This window comes from Garra rufa, chromosome 5, assembly GCF_049309525.1.
Source record: "Garra rufa chromosome 5, GarRuf1.0, whole genome shotgun sequence".
NCBI classification, from domain to species: Eukaryota; Metazoa; Chordata; class Actinopteri; order Cypriniformes; family Cyprinidae; genus Garra; species Garra rufa.
Window position 1 is genome coordinate 37466723 of NC_133365.1, and position 15426 is coordinate 37482148.

A 15426-nucleotide genomic window follows, 5' to 3' on the forward strand; every position below is an offset into this window, starting at 1 on the left:
TTTTGTTAATTTGTTTTTTAGATATTGTTCATGAGTCCCTTGTTTGTCCTGAACAGTTAAACTGCCTGCTGTTCTTCAGAAAAATCCTTTAGGTCCCACAAATTCTTTGGTTTTTCAGTATTTTTGTGTATTTGAACCCTTTACCACAATGACTGTATGATTTTCTTTTCACACTGAGGACAACTGAGGAACTCATATGCAACTATTACAGAAGGTTCAAACACTCACTGATGCTTCAGAAGGAAACCGGGGGTAAAAACGTTTTGATTTTTAAGATCAGAGAAAATGTAACTTACTTTGTCTTCTATAAAACATGTAAGTATCTTCTGTAGCTTATGAAGGACAGTACTATTACGTGAAGAAAAAAAAAGACATTTAGGCAAAATACACACATCTTCATTGTGTTCAAAAGTTTTCCCCCCTTCTTTTCACACTAAGGGCAACTGAGGGACTCATATGCAACTATTACAGAAGGTTCAAACGTTCACTAATGCTTTAGAAGGAAACACAATGCATTAAGAGCCAGGGGGTGAAAACTATTTGAAGTTGAAGGGTAAATTTTACTTATTTTGTCTTCTGGAAAACACGTAAGTATCTTCTAATGGGTAGTACTAAATGAAAAAAAAAAAAAGATATTATATTTAGGCAAAATAAGAAAAATGTACACATCTTCATCTTCACTCCCAGCTCTTAATGCATGGTGTTTCCTTCTGGAGCATCAGTGAGCAAAGATGGATCTCAAAATTACACAGTCATTGGTGGAAAGGGTTCAAATACACAAAAATGCTGAAAAACTAATGAATTTGTGGGACCTGAAGGATTTTTCTGAAGAACAGAGGCCAGTTTAACTGTTAAGGATGAACAAGGGACTCATGAACAACTATCAATAAACAAAAAAACAGCTGTGGATCATTCAAGTAACAACACAGTATTAAGAATTAAGCTTATGTAAACTTCTGAACATGGTCATTTTTGTAAATTCAACTCTTATTTTCTCTTGTGAACTATATGTAGACTTCTTTTATGTGAAATATATTATTCAGGGCAGTACTAAATAAAAAAATAACCTTTAATTTTGAAAAAATAATTAACATTTTGCAGATTCTGCAAGGCATATCTAAATTTTTGACCTCAACTGTATATAACATTAGGATAACTCATTATTTTTATCTGACTGTAGCACTGAGTCTGTAACAAGAAGAGCACGTTTACTCAATTGCTTGAGTATTTTATTAACTAAAATAAACAGACATGGCCTGTTTAAACACTTGTATTGTTATTTCTGCACACCAAACAAATGTTATGTAAAGAAATTATAGGTTCATGTTTGAAATTCAGATTATTTTGACATTTGTCTTTAAAGCATTTTGCATGCTGATTTAAAAACTAGATTCAAAATATTTTTTATTTTTATCTTAATTTGTCATATTATTATTGCCTTAGTGAAATATCTATAAAAAATCAACACAGTAATATACGCAAGTGTGGAGCACTTTTGCAGTAGAAAGTGTGAGCTTAAAATTGAGCTTATTTGAATGACAAATATTTGCTTATCTGCTAAACAAACAACTTGACCTATAATGACAGAACCTGTGGGTATTTGCATAGTAGTATAGATAGGTAATTTGAATACAAACCTTTGGATTTAAGTTTAGATTCAGAACTCAGATTTAACATAACATTTTTATTAACCTTTTATCTTAATTTTCTTTTATGAGGATACACTTACTTTATTGGCACACATACTCACCAAACGTAACGCATGGAAAACAGTGATTGGTCGAAAAAATGATTGGCAATATTCTAAGCCACTTATTGCAGCCCACGAATGGAAATAGACGAATAGCGGTAAGGGGCGGGCATTTTGAAGTGAGCGTGGAAAAATGGCGGCCATCGTGATGAAGTTGAACGGGACTATTTACACAACAGTAATGAATTTACCGTACACTCTGGCAAACAAAATTAGACTATCTGCGTTGTTATTTTTAATGCTCGCTTTTGTGAGTAGGAGTTCTGGAGAAAACACAAATGAAGATAATGCTTATGAATTTCTCAAGCGAGAGTATTCGCTGAGTAAGCCATACCAAGGTAAGCGTCCATTCCTATTCCCTCAGTGACGTTAAACCGGTGCCCTGCCAAAAGTGACACCTGTTTTCAAGTCAACTAGTTAGGAAGAAAATATTTAAGCGAGACCACAGGTTTATTGTTACAGCTGTGTCTTTTATTGCTTTTGTTATTGTTTGTTGCCCCTTTCTTGCTCTGGTATTGGTAAGAGTGGCAGTTTTATTTCGCAACTGCTGTGATTTAACGTAAGTCACAAGCCCACAGGGCGGAAGTACGGGACAGTTATAGATATTCCGGTTCATATGCTTTTTTTAAACAACATGAACTGTTTGTATATATAGCAACTTTTATCATGAACTATTCATGGCGTTTACTAATACAGCTTGAGTGAGATAAATAAATACATGTTTGTTATGTGTTTACACATAAACACACACATGCATTTACATTTAGTGTGAAATCTTGATGTATGTACACAGGACTGGGCTCCTCCAGCTCTTCACACTGGGAGTTTATGGGAAACACCATGATCATGCCTGAACACATACGGCTGACACCAGACTTGCAGAGCAGACAAGGAGCTGTATGGAGCCGTATTGTAAGTTTGAATGACATGAAAACCTGAAACACCACCTATTAAACCGAGCTATTAAACAACAATCTATTAAACAAAGAAGTTCTTTAGATAATGTGTATTAGTCAGGATTGCTCATCTGTTTGTTTGTGTATGTAGCCCTGTTACCTCAGGGACTGGGAGCTCCGAGTACAATTTAAGATCCACGGTGAGGGCAAGAAGAACCTGAATGGGGACGGCCTTGCAATATGGCTTACCAAAGAGCGAATGCAAAATGGTAAGAGATCATCGCTATTGCAGATCTTCAAAATATTGATTCTCTGTGATAAGACTATATAATGTTCTAAATATTGTTCTAATATTCTGTGTGTTTTCTTCTAGGTCAGGTGTTTGGAAACGCAAACTTTTTTACAGGTCTGGGAATTTTTGTAGACACTTATCCCAATGATGACAAGCAACATGAGGTATATCACCACTTACTTTTATTTATATTTTTTCACCTGCTAAAGGAGAAGTTCACTTCCAGAATGAAAATTTCCTGATAATTTACTCACGGCAATGTCATCCAAGATGTTCATGTCTTTCCTTTTTCAGTCAAAAAGAAATAAAGGATTTTGAGGAAAACATTCCAGGATTTTTCTCCAGATAGTGGACTTCAATGGTGGCCAATGGGTTGAAGGTCCAAATTAGTTTCAATGCAGCTTCAAAGGGCTGTACACAATCCCAGACGAGGAATTAGGAATTCGTATCTAGCAAAACGATCAGTCATTTTCTAAAAAAAAAAAAAAATAATACAAATTTATATACTTGCTTATATATACTTATATAGCTTGAACTCATGCAATGTTGTGGGACGATTTGGAAGTTAGAGGAGAAAACTAGATGGAAAGTTCACAGATGAAGAACTAACCCTGCATGACTTTCCCAACATGATTATGCAAGGCGTAAAGACGTGCATTTGTGGTTAAAACGTATATAAATTTAAATGACTGATCATTTCGCTAGATAAGACTCTTATTTATTGTCTGGGATCGTGTAGAGCCCATTGAAACTGCAGTTTGGACCTTAAACCTATTGGCCACCATTCAAGTCCACTATAGACGTTTTTCCTGAACACAGAAGTAAGTCCGACTCTTAACTGAAAGAATGCTTTGCATTTCCGGTCTGCATTGTTTCTAGTCAAATTAGGGTATATTCCGAGCTAATAAACTAATGTTAAACCTATTAAAATGTTTTTAAAAAGCACATGGCTCCATAGCGCCATCACTTGGCAATGTCGCAATGACCGTCATTTGTCAGTGACTCACTTTAATGAGTGTGTAGATGACACGAAGCAGCGGACGTTAGCTACATTAAAAACAGATGGACGCTATTTGAATGGGTTCCTATGGAAACCGGAACAGAAAAGCATTCAATCTGACGTTAGAATTCGTAATGGCGACGCTCATCGTTTACTCAGGAAAAAGGTCTATAAGGAGAAAATTCCTGGAATGTCTTCTTCAAAAACCTTCATTTCTTTGCGACTAAAGAAAGAATGACAATCTTGGATACCATGAGGGTGAATAAATTATCAGGAAATTTTAATTCTGGAAGTGGTCTGCTTCAAAAAAAAAAACAATTATAATCTAACAGGTTTTATTTCTGTCTCTCATTCAGAGAACGTTTCCTTTCGTCTCTGCAATGGTTGGAAATGGGAGTGTTGCATACGATCATGACCATGACGGACGGACTAATGATCTCGGTGGCTGCACTGCTCACATTCGCAATGTTGAATACGACACATTCCTCTTGATCAGATACATGAAGAACAGACTCACAGTAAGAGACATTCTTTACATTCTGTGTTTCTTGTTCAGCCTTTTATAATGCTATGCTGATGCTCATAACAAGGAAAAGGTACATTTTCTTGATCTTGTGATGGCTAAGTTTAAGGTTATTGTTTAGACGGATGTTGGTAGCAGCCTTTAGTTTGGTATGCACCTTCATGTGCTATTCTGTCTTTCAGGTGATGACAGATATTGAGGGGAAACAAGAGTGGAAGGACTGTCTGGATATACCTGGAGTAAAGCTGCCACAAGGTTACTATTTTGGCGCCTCGTCGGCTACTGGAGATTTATCAGGTTTGGACCAGTAAAGTTTTCAGTTCACTCAATTTTATTCCACAGATATTTAGATCATATGCAAACTGCATTATCTATAATACTCATTTAGGGCCAATCCAAAAAGTTCCATATAACTAATGATTCACTAACTAAAAAACGTGAACTGATTTATAGGGACGTCACAGTATTATCAATATTGTGAATGTAACTTAGACTGACACTAAAAAGAGGGTTGAGTCCCCTTTAAAGGTCTGTTACAAGTCAATTTAGTTAAGAACATGGGTTGGAGCTCTTAATTTTGAACTCTCAAAGTGCATTAGATTAGAATAATTTAACTTTAAAATATACAAAATTAAAAAAAATTCCCAGTCTTCATTTGTCCTTTTTTTCTGTTGACTTTATATTATGATATTTTGATAGCCATTTCAGTAGCCATGTCAAAGCAGTAACTAAATCAGCATACTATCATCTCAAAAACATTGCAAGAATTAGATGTTTTGTTTCCCGTCAAGATTTGGAGAAACTTGTTCATGCCTTTATCACCAGCAGGGTGGACTATTGTAATGGTCTCCTCACTGGCCTTCCCAAGAAGACCATTAGACGGCTGCAGCTCATACAGAACACTGCTGCCAGGATTCTGACTAGAACCAAAAAATCAGAGCATATTACACCAGTCCTCAGGTCCTTACACTGACTTCCAGTTATGTTTAGGATAGATTTTAAAGTACTTTTACTTGTTTATAAAGCACTAAATGGCCTAGGACCTACATACATTGCAAATATGCTCACTGTATACAAACCTAACAGACAACTCCGATCACTAGGATCGAGTCAGTTAGTAATATCAAGGGTTCACACAAAACAAGGGGAATCCGCTTTTAGCTATTATGCCGCCCGCAGTTGGAACCAGCTTCCAGAAGAGATCAGATGTGCTAATACATTAGACACATTTAAACGCAGACTCAAAACTCACCTGTTTAGTTGTGCATTTATTGAATGAGCACTGTGCTACGTCCGAACAGACTGCATTATTTTATGTATAATCATTTTACTGTGCTAATTAATTTTAAAATCAATTTTTAAATCATCTTAAATGTTCTTAAATTCTGCTTTTATTGTTGTTAGTGTGATTATTTTAAATTTTTATGATTTGTCTGCTGTTGTGATTTTAATTCCTTTTTATGTACAGCACTTTGAATTACCATTGTGTATGAAATGTGCTATATAAATAAACTTGCCTTGCCTTGCCTATTGTTACATCACTACTAATTTATAATGTCTATTGTATATTAAACAAGATTTCAACCATTCTCCCAATATATTTTAATTGTCAGCCATAAGAAACCATTTTGAAAGCAATATGATATCTGTCTGCATTTACAAAATAAGTGTCATTGAAGTGCATAAAAAATACCAGTTTAAGGGCTCCACATCTATTTTTTGTTCTAAATGTTTTTGCACATTTTGTTTCTAGATAACCATGATCTGATCTCCTTCAAGCTGTATGAGCTTACAGTGGAACGGAGTCCTGAAGAGGAAGAGGACCAGCAGGAGATCACATTGCCTAGTGTGGACTACCGAGTGGACCCTAATTGTAATAATAACAAAAACATCATAGCTTCATTGAGTTATTTTCATTAAAGTACAAATATTTCTGTCTTACAAATGTTTTCTTTCTTTCACAGTTCATGTGGAGGATGAAGGAAGGAGCATTCTCACCACCTTCTTTGTTTTCATTGTTTCTGTTGTTGTGCTGGTTGTAGTGATTATAGTTATTCTCTTTCTATTGAATCACTATAAAGAGAACCGCCGCAAACGCTTTTACTGAGTAAAGTGAAGAGCAAGTGACAGGAAGGAAATGGGACAAGAGATCCAACGTAAGTGTGACTGGCAATGTTTGCAAAGAGCCGCTTCCGGTCTTTACCTCTGCCACCAACAGAAAGGACTTAAAGGCCAACGCTGAACTACAAGCCATACCTGACCTCTCCAAGTGGAAACCAACCACCTCAATCATGATTATGATCTCAAAAAACTGGATTTGAAAGAGTGTGTATCTGTTTTTGAAGGTCTCTAGAGACTTTTGTGTGCTTTTTCTGTATTTTTGTACCAGTTACACTGACCTTGGCCTTTCACCCTGAGGCTGCACAGAGAACTATGTGTGACATAATTTACAGAGACACAATAGTTTAGCAAACTGTTGTATTCTCAGGTTGTCTACTGTAATGCCACTGCAGAAATCCTAAAAGCTCGTGTTGTTGTTGTTGTTGTTGTTGTTTTTCCAATTGGACAGAAATTAATCAAAAGGAAAATATCACCTAGGCTTTGACCTCCATCTGTCACCATCATCTCATCAGCTCTCAGTAATTATGTTTTAACTAATGTAAAAATGAATAAATTCGATTTTCTTCCTAATACAAGTAATTTTGGCCAGCTGGACTGTTATAAACAGACAGTAACAACAAATGTGAATGTGAAGAATATTTTTCCCAAATGTCTGTTTTGTAATAAATATAGGTACATATGTCTTTAGTTATATGTGATCCTGTTTTATGTATCAAAAGCTGCACTGAACTGCTTGACCATATGTAGGTTAATCTAAAGTTACTTGCATTAGTCATGATTTAACCACTTAAGCTATCAACTAATGTTGAACCTTTATATTTCATGTCTTCATGGCCTTATTTGGATACTATGTGTGACCATTTTGATGTGCTGATTAATATAGAAATGATGATGACATGTCTATTCCTGTATCCTAATATCTTCCGTAAACAGGCAAGAGATGTAAAGGTGGTGCAGCAATTTGACAGTTCCTGAGTGTTTCAATAATTGCACTATTGCAAAGATATGCAAGACGTTTTGCATTTGTCCGAGTTCCAGTCTTTCCTATCGCTTCTAGTTGCTGCTCTCTACAGTTGTGCAACATCTGTCAATTGTTTTCTACTGGGAGAGATTGTATTGCTGTTTTCATCAGCTCAGTGATTGAGCAAGCTGCTGTATCAAACTGATGTTTTCATGGTTGTCACCAACATGTCGAATGTTGAGAATTCTAAATTAAAACATTCAAAATTTGTCTTATAACTACAATGTCTTGTATTGACAACTCAGGTTTTTAATATGATTAAAATGTTAGGAATATGAAAATGAAAACTGCTTTACAATAAGTTTCAAGTTTGCAACTAATTTCTTTAAGTTAGTTAAACTAACAAACAATTTTGAGTTAAAGAGCTCAATTTTTTTTTTACTAATCTGAACCTAACTGATAGGTGGCTCTGGATCCAATTCATCTTATCTACTCCAATCCAACAGCTGGCCCATATTTTGTGAATTTAACTTACAGTTCAGGTCATAAGTTTACAAACACCTTACAGAATCTGCAAAAAATTTATTATTTTACCAAAATTATACAAAACGCCATTTTTTATTTAGTACTTGCCTGAATACGATATTTCACTTAAAACATGTTTACATATAGTCCACAAGAGCAAATAATAGTTGAATTTATAAAAATGACCCTGTTCAAAAGTTTGTCCTGAACAGTTAAACTGCCCGCTGTTCTTCAGGAAAATCCTGAAGGTCCCACAAATTCTTTTTTTTTTTTTTTAAGCTTTTTTGTGTATTTGAACCCTTTCCAACAATGACTGTATGATTTTGAGATCCATCTTTTTACACTGAGGACAACTGGAGGACTCATATGCAACTATTACAGAAGGTTCAAATGCTCACTGATGCTCCAGAAGAAACAAATGATGCATTAAGAGCCGGGAGTGTAAACTTTTGAACAGAATGAAGATACCTTTTTTCTTATTTTGCCTAAATATAATATCTTTTTTTCATTTAGTACTACCCATTAAAAGATACTTACATGTTTTGCAGAAGACAAAATAAGTAAAATTTACCCTTCAAATTCAAAAAGTTTTCACCCCCTGCCTCTTAATGCATTGTGTTTCCTTCTAAAGCATTAGTGAACGTTTGAACCTTCTGTAATAGTTGCATACGAGTCCCTCAGTTGCCCTCGAAATCATGCAGTCATTGTTGGAAAGGGTTCAAATACACAAAAATGCTTATAAACCAAAGAATCTGTGGGATATATAGGACCTTTCTGAAGAACAGCAGTCAGTTCAACTGTTGAGAACAAACAAGGGACTAATGAACATCCATCACTAAAAAAAAAAAAAGGAAATTCAACTATTATTCTCTCTTGTGGAGAAAATAAACTTCTTATGTGAAATATCTTATTCAGGTCAGTACTAAATTAAAAATAACATGCATTCTGCAAGGTGTATGTAAACATTTGACCTCAACTGTATTTATGTATAGTTTCTGAACAAGTAAGGTATTAGTCTTTTGCAACATAAAACAAACCACAAAAATGTCAACATACTGGAAACTCTTTCAAATATCAAACATAATGGCATTAAACAATAAAATAACACTCAATTTCAACATTTCTTCTCCTCATCTGATCCTATGCAAAACCTGCTGGAAAATAGAAATTTCATCAACGCACTATGACTTTTTCTTTGCAGAAAATGAATGTTTGCAACCTAAAAGGTTTATTTCAATCAATCAATAAATTAAAATTAAAATTTAAGTTGTGCTAATAGTTTCTCAAATTTTTTTAGTTCATACATTCTAAATTAACTTGTGAAATGGTTTGAGTCAGTTTGCGTTCCTGTGTTGTTTTTATTAGCCTATGATCGACAGCTTCGTTGCTAATTTCAGTCTGAGGAACCAAAACTGCGAACAAGTACCACTGTGCTAACCTATGTATATCTATTTCTCCTTTTTAACACCCTGTGTTTGGTACTTGTTAATATGTGAGCCACATAAACCTGAGAGGTTCAAGATGCACTTTCACACTACAGGGCTAAAATATGATTTTTTGCCTCATCAGGCTTAAATGTGTTTCATTTCCCCTTCTTCAGTTTCTCTGTATTTACTGTTTCATTCTGTCTACTGGTTACCAGTGAATGAGAAAAACAGTAGGCTGAACATGCAAATTACTCAAAAAATCTGACACGGTGATGATGATGAGACAATATGTGTCTGGAATATTTTAAGAATCATTTGTTTTAGTCTTTTTGTCAGTGTTTTTAATGGAAAGACTGTTTACCGATGTGGGCGAATGGTGAAACATTTTTAACTAAATGTAACAGCATGGGGGTTTCCATAGGGGTTTTAATGTAACACAGAGACTCAAACAGAGACTAAGTTTTCAAAGTCCCCAAAAGTGTAATCACAAACATATATGTGTTGGTCTTATTTGAGTTTACTATTTACTATTTGTACAAGAGATCCGTTTAGAAATTGCTAGTGAAATGTTTCAACATTTATTTCTATGGTGCACATCTGATGCGTGTCATTTTATTAGTAAAGGTAAAGTGTAAAGTGGTGTGTGGTTTTACCATGAAGCATTGCAACAACAACATATGTACAAAAATAGAGCAGGTTGAGTTGTATCTCATGCTTCTCTTTAGCAGATGTATTTTGGGCATATAAACCATGTGGTATAATGACGATGAATCACTTTTTTTTTTTCATAGCGCCTCTTTCTCTCTTTATGTCATTGGTCTTCTTAAACACCCCTGCGCTGTCAGTTAGACACTGCGTCATTCACAGAGGAAGTAAGACCTGATGCACTCCCTCTGTAAGTGAGACAGACTTTAAGAACAACACGGCCACAAAGGGTGAGTCCAACGGTCTTAATTGGGGATTATTCTTTGGAGCATCTTTACAGAGTAAATTAAAGGTAAGAATATGACATGTCCTAGACACAATCTAGATTTTTATATTAATTAATTTGTGTAATACTTTTGTTACTGTACTCATTGTTGCTCATTTAAAATGATTTCTTATTTTTAACTAATGTCTATAACATAAACGTTTTCATGAAATGTCCAGCTAATGTTTCTTGTCATTTTATATATATAAACGACCATTTATTGGGTAGTCTAATGATTTTTTGAATTATTGTTAACCTGATAAAAGTTTTAAACAAATAGCGTTTGTAATAAGCAATTTAATTTATTTTTTCAGTCATGTCCATTAGCATATTAATATTAGTCTGTTTGATTTTATCAAGGAAATAAGGAAATAAGTAAACTACTGTTCTTTTGGTAAAGGAAGTTAAACAGGAAATGCATGACAGACCGTCAAATTCTACACGGGGCTCCATTTAGCAGTTTCGTGTCTTAGATATATTCCACTCTGTCAGCTCCACCTTCAGTTTTGGGGAAAAACAGGAAAGTTTTTTCTGTCTGACAGGAAAGTCAGTGATCTTTATGTTGTGGATGCAAGCAGTTTGAAAAAGAACACAAGGTTTTAGTGTTAGATAACAGTTTAACCTTTGGTCCTGTGTGTTTGATATCTTCGCAGAAGGCAGTGGAAGATGTCGTGCCTGAAGTGCCTGAAGTACACCATGTGTGTGGTGAACTTCATCTTTTTTGTATGTATCCATTTTCAGACTGTCATATCATTATACACCATGGCTTTTCACATTTACAATTGTTTATCTCAGGCCATTCTAAACCCCAGGTTAACAAATTTCTAGGTTTGGCCAATATTTTTACGCTTAAAATGTTCAGACTTTACTGTGGGAATTAACCTAGTGTATTCAGGTTTAAAGGTTTCACATTGGTAAATCCCATTTCATCATACTTATTTGCGTATTTTCACTTACTGGTTTTGAGGGCAAGTTGACCTTCATTAAACCTCTTACCTCAAAAAAAATAAAAATAAATAAAATAAAAATAACAGGCATAATCTCATGTAATCTACCAGTCAAATGTTTTTGAACCGTAAGATTTTTAATGCATCTTAAAGAAGTTTCTTCTGCTCACCAAGCGGGCATTTATTTGATTCAATGTACAGCAAAAACACTAAAAAAAAAAAAAAAAAAAAAATGTAATTTATTCCTGTGATATCAAAGCTGATTTCTGACATATTCTGATTTGCTGCTCAAAAAACTCTTATTATTATTATGTTGAAAACAGCTGAGTAGAAAAAAAACTCAACTGTTTTAAATATTGATCATAATAATATTAATATTAATAAATGTTTCTTGAACAGCAAATCAGCATATTAGAATGGTTTCTGAAAGATCATGTGGCACTTAAGACTGAAGAATGGTGCTGAAAATCTAGCTTCGGTCACAGGAATAAATTACGTTTTACAATATATTAAAATATATTCTAAATAGTAAAAATATTTCACAATATTACTGTTTTTGCTGTACTTTGGATCAAAATAAATGCAGGCTTGGTCTTACTGTTCAAAAACTTTTGGCTGCTGGTTTATAAACAATAATAACAACAGAGATATAGCAAATTATAAATTAAACTGAATCTACAAACAGTTAAACAAATACAGGCTATATATTTTGTTAATAAAACTTACCTATAATCAAAATATTACTGGACTTGTTGAAATAGTGGACAACAATTGGGCTTTTTCTGCCTGTACATGTCCTGAAAAGAGACAAATGTAACGTTACCATGTTCGGGTCAAATAGAAAGAATAAAGCAGTTTTATACTCACTTCATTTATCATGTTTTTCGTCGAGGTTTGGTTTGTTCATTTTCCCCTCAAACGCCAAAACGAATTACCGCGTGAACGCGTTTACGTTGCAGTAAAGTGTATGAATATTTAATGAGGTAAGCGCTGTTCAGATTGTGATTGGATGTTTGTTGCTAAACACATATCTATGGCAGCTACAATTTGCAGTCGTTTAAGTACAAACTAGGGCTGTCAAACGATTAATCGTGATTAATCACATCCAAAATAAAAGTTTGTTTTTACATAATATATGTGTGAGTACTGTGTAAATTTATTATGTATATAAAAACACACACACTTGCATGTATATATATTTGATGCAAAATGTTATATGTAACTATAAAGAGTTTATATGTATATAGAATTAAATATAAATATATAGACAACTATTATTATAATATATACATGTACGTGTATGCATTTATATATACATTATTAATATACTCAGTACTCACACATTTATTATATAAAAAACAACTTTTTTTCTGGATCTGATTAATCAGGATTAATTGTTTGACAGCCCTAGTACAAACACGTTAATTTCACAAAATTAGTGTTAACTTATTTTAAAATCACAATTATTAAAGTTTGTTTTACCTGGAGTTAAAAGCAGAGTTTAAAAAAAAACTAAAACAACTACGACTCTATTACACTGTAGAATAATTAGCACAAAGACTTCTTTCTGTTTTTATGAGGCATACTGCAAATATATGAAACACAAGTATTGAGGCTGTCTTGTTTGGTTAAATTTACCGTTGTAGATCTGTGGGGCTACTGTCTTTGGATTTGGCATCTATTTGATGACAATCTCCAGATTCTCTTCCCTACTTCCCAGTCTTCATGCTGTGAACATAGCAAACTTGCTTTTCATCACTGGGATCATCATCACCTGTGTCTCCTTCTTGGGCTTTCTTGGAGCCCTGAAAGAGAATCGTTGCCTTCTTGTATCTGTGAGTATCTAGCATCACTTACACTTGCATATTCTGTGTTTTCCACTAAGTTGAACTTTCTAGGTTCTTTAAATATACTCAGTATGTCTGTTTGTTTGTTTGATTGGTTTAGTTCTTCATACTGTTGTTCATTCTAATGGTGGCTGAACTGGCTGCTGCCTGCCTTTTGCTGATGTACGAGGCTCGGGTAAGAAATAGGCAAAAATTAAGATTTGCATATGGATGCAGAGCATATGTGAGAAAAGGTTCATTGGACTGCTTGTTTACTCACAGATTGAGGAATTTATTAATAAGGATCTTAAGGAAGGTTTAGACACATCCATAAACAACAGAAAAAGCCACAATAACACAATTGAAGATGACTGGGACAAAGTTCAAACGACAGTAAGTGTACATTTTGATGTGTTTCTAGTGGTGCCTACGAAACGAAACTATTGCTCACTATATATCACTCACATCTTCTTAATTAAAAAAAAATCAATTACAATTTTTCTTATAAATCAATAGTTTCATTGCTGTGGCATCACAAACTATACAGAATGGAAGCCACATCCACCGAAGTCATGCATCGACTCTACAAAATCTACAAATGAAACGCAGTATTGGCCACAGGTAATACTGCACTTACATCCATCTCTATATCAACTATATAGCAAAACAGTATTTATGAAACAGATCAAATATGCACATTCATACAGCTGATCTTATGTGTTGTTTTGATTGTTGCATTCAGGGTTGTTTCACATTGCTGAAGGACTCATTTGAGAAAAACCTCTTGAACACAGGGGTTGGCGTCATTGTTGTCTGCATTATTGAGGTATGTGTTCATATGAGGCTTTGTCTTCTCACAGTTACCTCAGCTAAACAAAATGAATTGTACTAGACCTCACAGTTTTGTAAAATGACTAAATGATTATCATTTGTGGACATCAGTTTTGTTTAGCAGCTATTGACCAAATATAATCTCTCCTTTTGTAGGTCTTGGGTATGTGTTTCTCCATGACCCTGTTCTGCCACATAAGTCGAAGCGGGTTGGGATACAAATGATCAAACATTGCCATAGATAAAATGTTTCCATCTTAACTACTGTCCCACAAATACCCAAAGACAGCCAGTAAAAGACAAGATGGCTTAAAGGTCTAAGAAACAATGATACAAACCCATGAATGTAACTGTATTATTATTATTATTTTGCATGTATGTATGAACAGTTGTTAGAGCAGTTAAACCACAACCCACTTAGCAGTATTTTTTGCCTTTGGCCATCACAACTTAAAAGGAAACTTTTTAGGGGGTTTTAGACACTGAATTTACCCACTTTCAGTTGATTGTCAAGGGTGACAAAGAGATTTTCCATGATGAATCATCTTTACACAAAGATATAAAGCCATATTACATTGTACATAAGTATTGATTTTCTTTCACATCATATAATTAACGTCGGGTTTGACCTAAAATGTGACCCTGGACCTCAAAACCAGTCATAAGGGTCCATTTGTTTTTTTATTAAGATATGTACATCATCTAAAAAGCTGAATAAGCTTTTTTTTATTGATGCATGGTTTGTCAGGGTAGGACAATATTTGGCTGAGATACAACTATTTGAAAATCTAGAGTCTGAGAGTGCAAAAAATAAATAAATATTGAGAAAATCGTCTTTGAATGTGTCCAAATGAAGTTCTTAGCAATGCATATTACTAGTTTTGCTATATTTATGGTAGGAAACTACTACACAAAATATCTTCATGGAACATAATCTTTATTTTAAATGATAATTTTAACCCATAAAATGTATTTTTGGCTATTGCTACAAATATACCTGTGTTACTTATGACTGGTTCTGTGGTCCAGGGTCACATGTTCCAGTGATTGACTTGTTACATTAAACTATATTTGAAGTGTTACATAGACTATGGTGGAAAAATGCACAGCATTTATTTTTGATCACTTCCTTTTCTGACTAGCTGTAGCAATGACTAAACCATGTGATTTCCCAGAATATGCGCAGGGTTGAAACCACACATGCTAATTTAACAATTACACCATTAAAAAGCATTTTTTATTTTCTCTGCAAATGAATGTAAATTAAACAAACAGAATTAAATGTTTTCTCTTCTTTGTTTAAACCTAAAGCGAATACTAGCACTATGCTTGTGGTTGATAGAGGAAGCTCCACCAA

The 15426-nt window shown here is 34.3% G+C and overlaps 2 protein-coding genes across 2 annotated transcripts; both read left to right on the forward strand.

Annotated features, from left to right (window-relative positions):
- The first annotated feature begins 1883 nt into the window (after positions 1 to 1883).
- Positions 1884 to 7821, forward strand: lman2lb (lectin, mannose-binding 2-like b). Its single transcript, XM_073840416.1, has 8 exons — positions 1884 to 2088; positions 2544 to 2662; positions 2798 to 2915; positions 3020 to 3102; positions 4295 to 4456; positions 4644 to 4758; positions 6215 to 6334; positions 6426 to 7821. The coding sequence occupies exons 1-8, from the start codon at positions 1884 to 1886 to the stop codon at positions 6566 to 6568; spliced, it is 1065 nt and encodes a 354-aa protein (XP_073696517.1). The 3' UTR covers positions 6569 to 7821.
- Positions 7822 to 10363: 2542 nt separating this feature from the next.
- Positions 10364 to 15351, forward strand: LOC141335473 (leukocyte surface antigen CD53). The gene is made up of 8 exons (XM_073840949.1): positions 10364 to 10492; positions 11119 to 11188; positions 13059 to 13247; positions 13360 to 13434; positions 13521 to 13631; positions 13755 to 13859; positions 13981 to 14064; positions 14226 to 15351. The coding sequence occupies exons 2-8, from the start codon at positions 11132 to 11134 to the stop codon at positions 14292 to 14294; spliced, it is 690 nt and encodes a 229-aa protein (XP_073697050.1). The 5' UTR covers positions 10364 to 10492; positions 11119 to 11131; the 3' UTR covers positions 14295 to 15351.
- Positions 15352 to 15426: the final 75 nt, after the last annotated feature.

Bases quoted from the DNA above. Each gene is read 5' to 3' on its own strand.
- lman2lb (XM_073840416.1), top strand. From the start codon at position 1,884: ATGGCGGCCATCGTGATGAAGTTGAACGGGACTATTTACACAACAGTA. The intron at 2,663-2,797 runs GTAAGTTTGAAT...TTGTGTATGTAG, and splicing joins GAGCTGTATGGAGCCGTATT to CCCTGTTACCTCAGGGACTG. The intron at 4,457-4,643 runs GTAAGAGACATT...TCTGTCTTTCAG, and splicing joins ACATGAAGAACAGACTCACA to GTGATGACAGATATTGAGGG.
- LOC141335473 (XM_073840949.1), top strand. From the start codon at position 11,132: ATGTCGTGCCTGAAGTGCCTGAAGTACACCATGTGTGTGGTGAACTTC. The intron at 13,435-13,520 runs GTAAGAAATAGG...GTTTACTCACAG, and splicing joins TGCTGATGTACGAGGCTCGG to ATTGAGGAATTTATTAATAA. The intron at 14,065-14,225 runs GTATGTGTTCAT...CTCCTTTTGTAG, and splicing joins TTGTTGTCTGCATTATTGAG to GTCTTGGGTATGTGTTTCTC.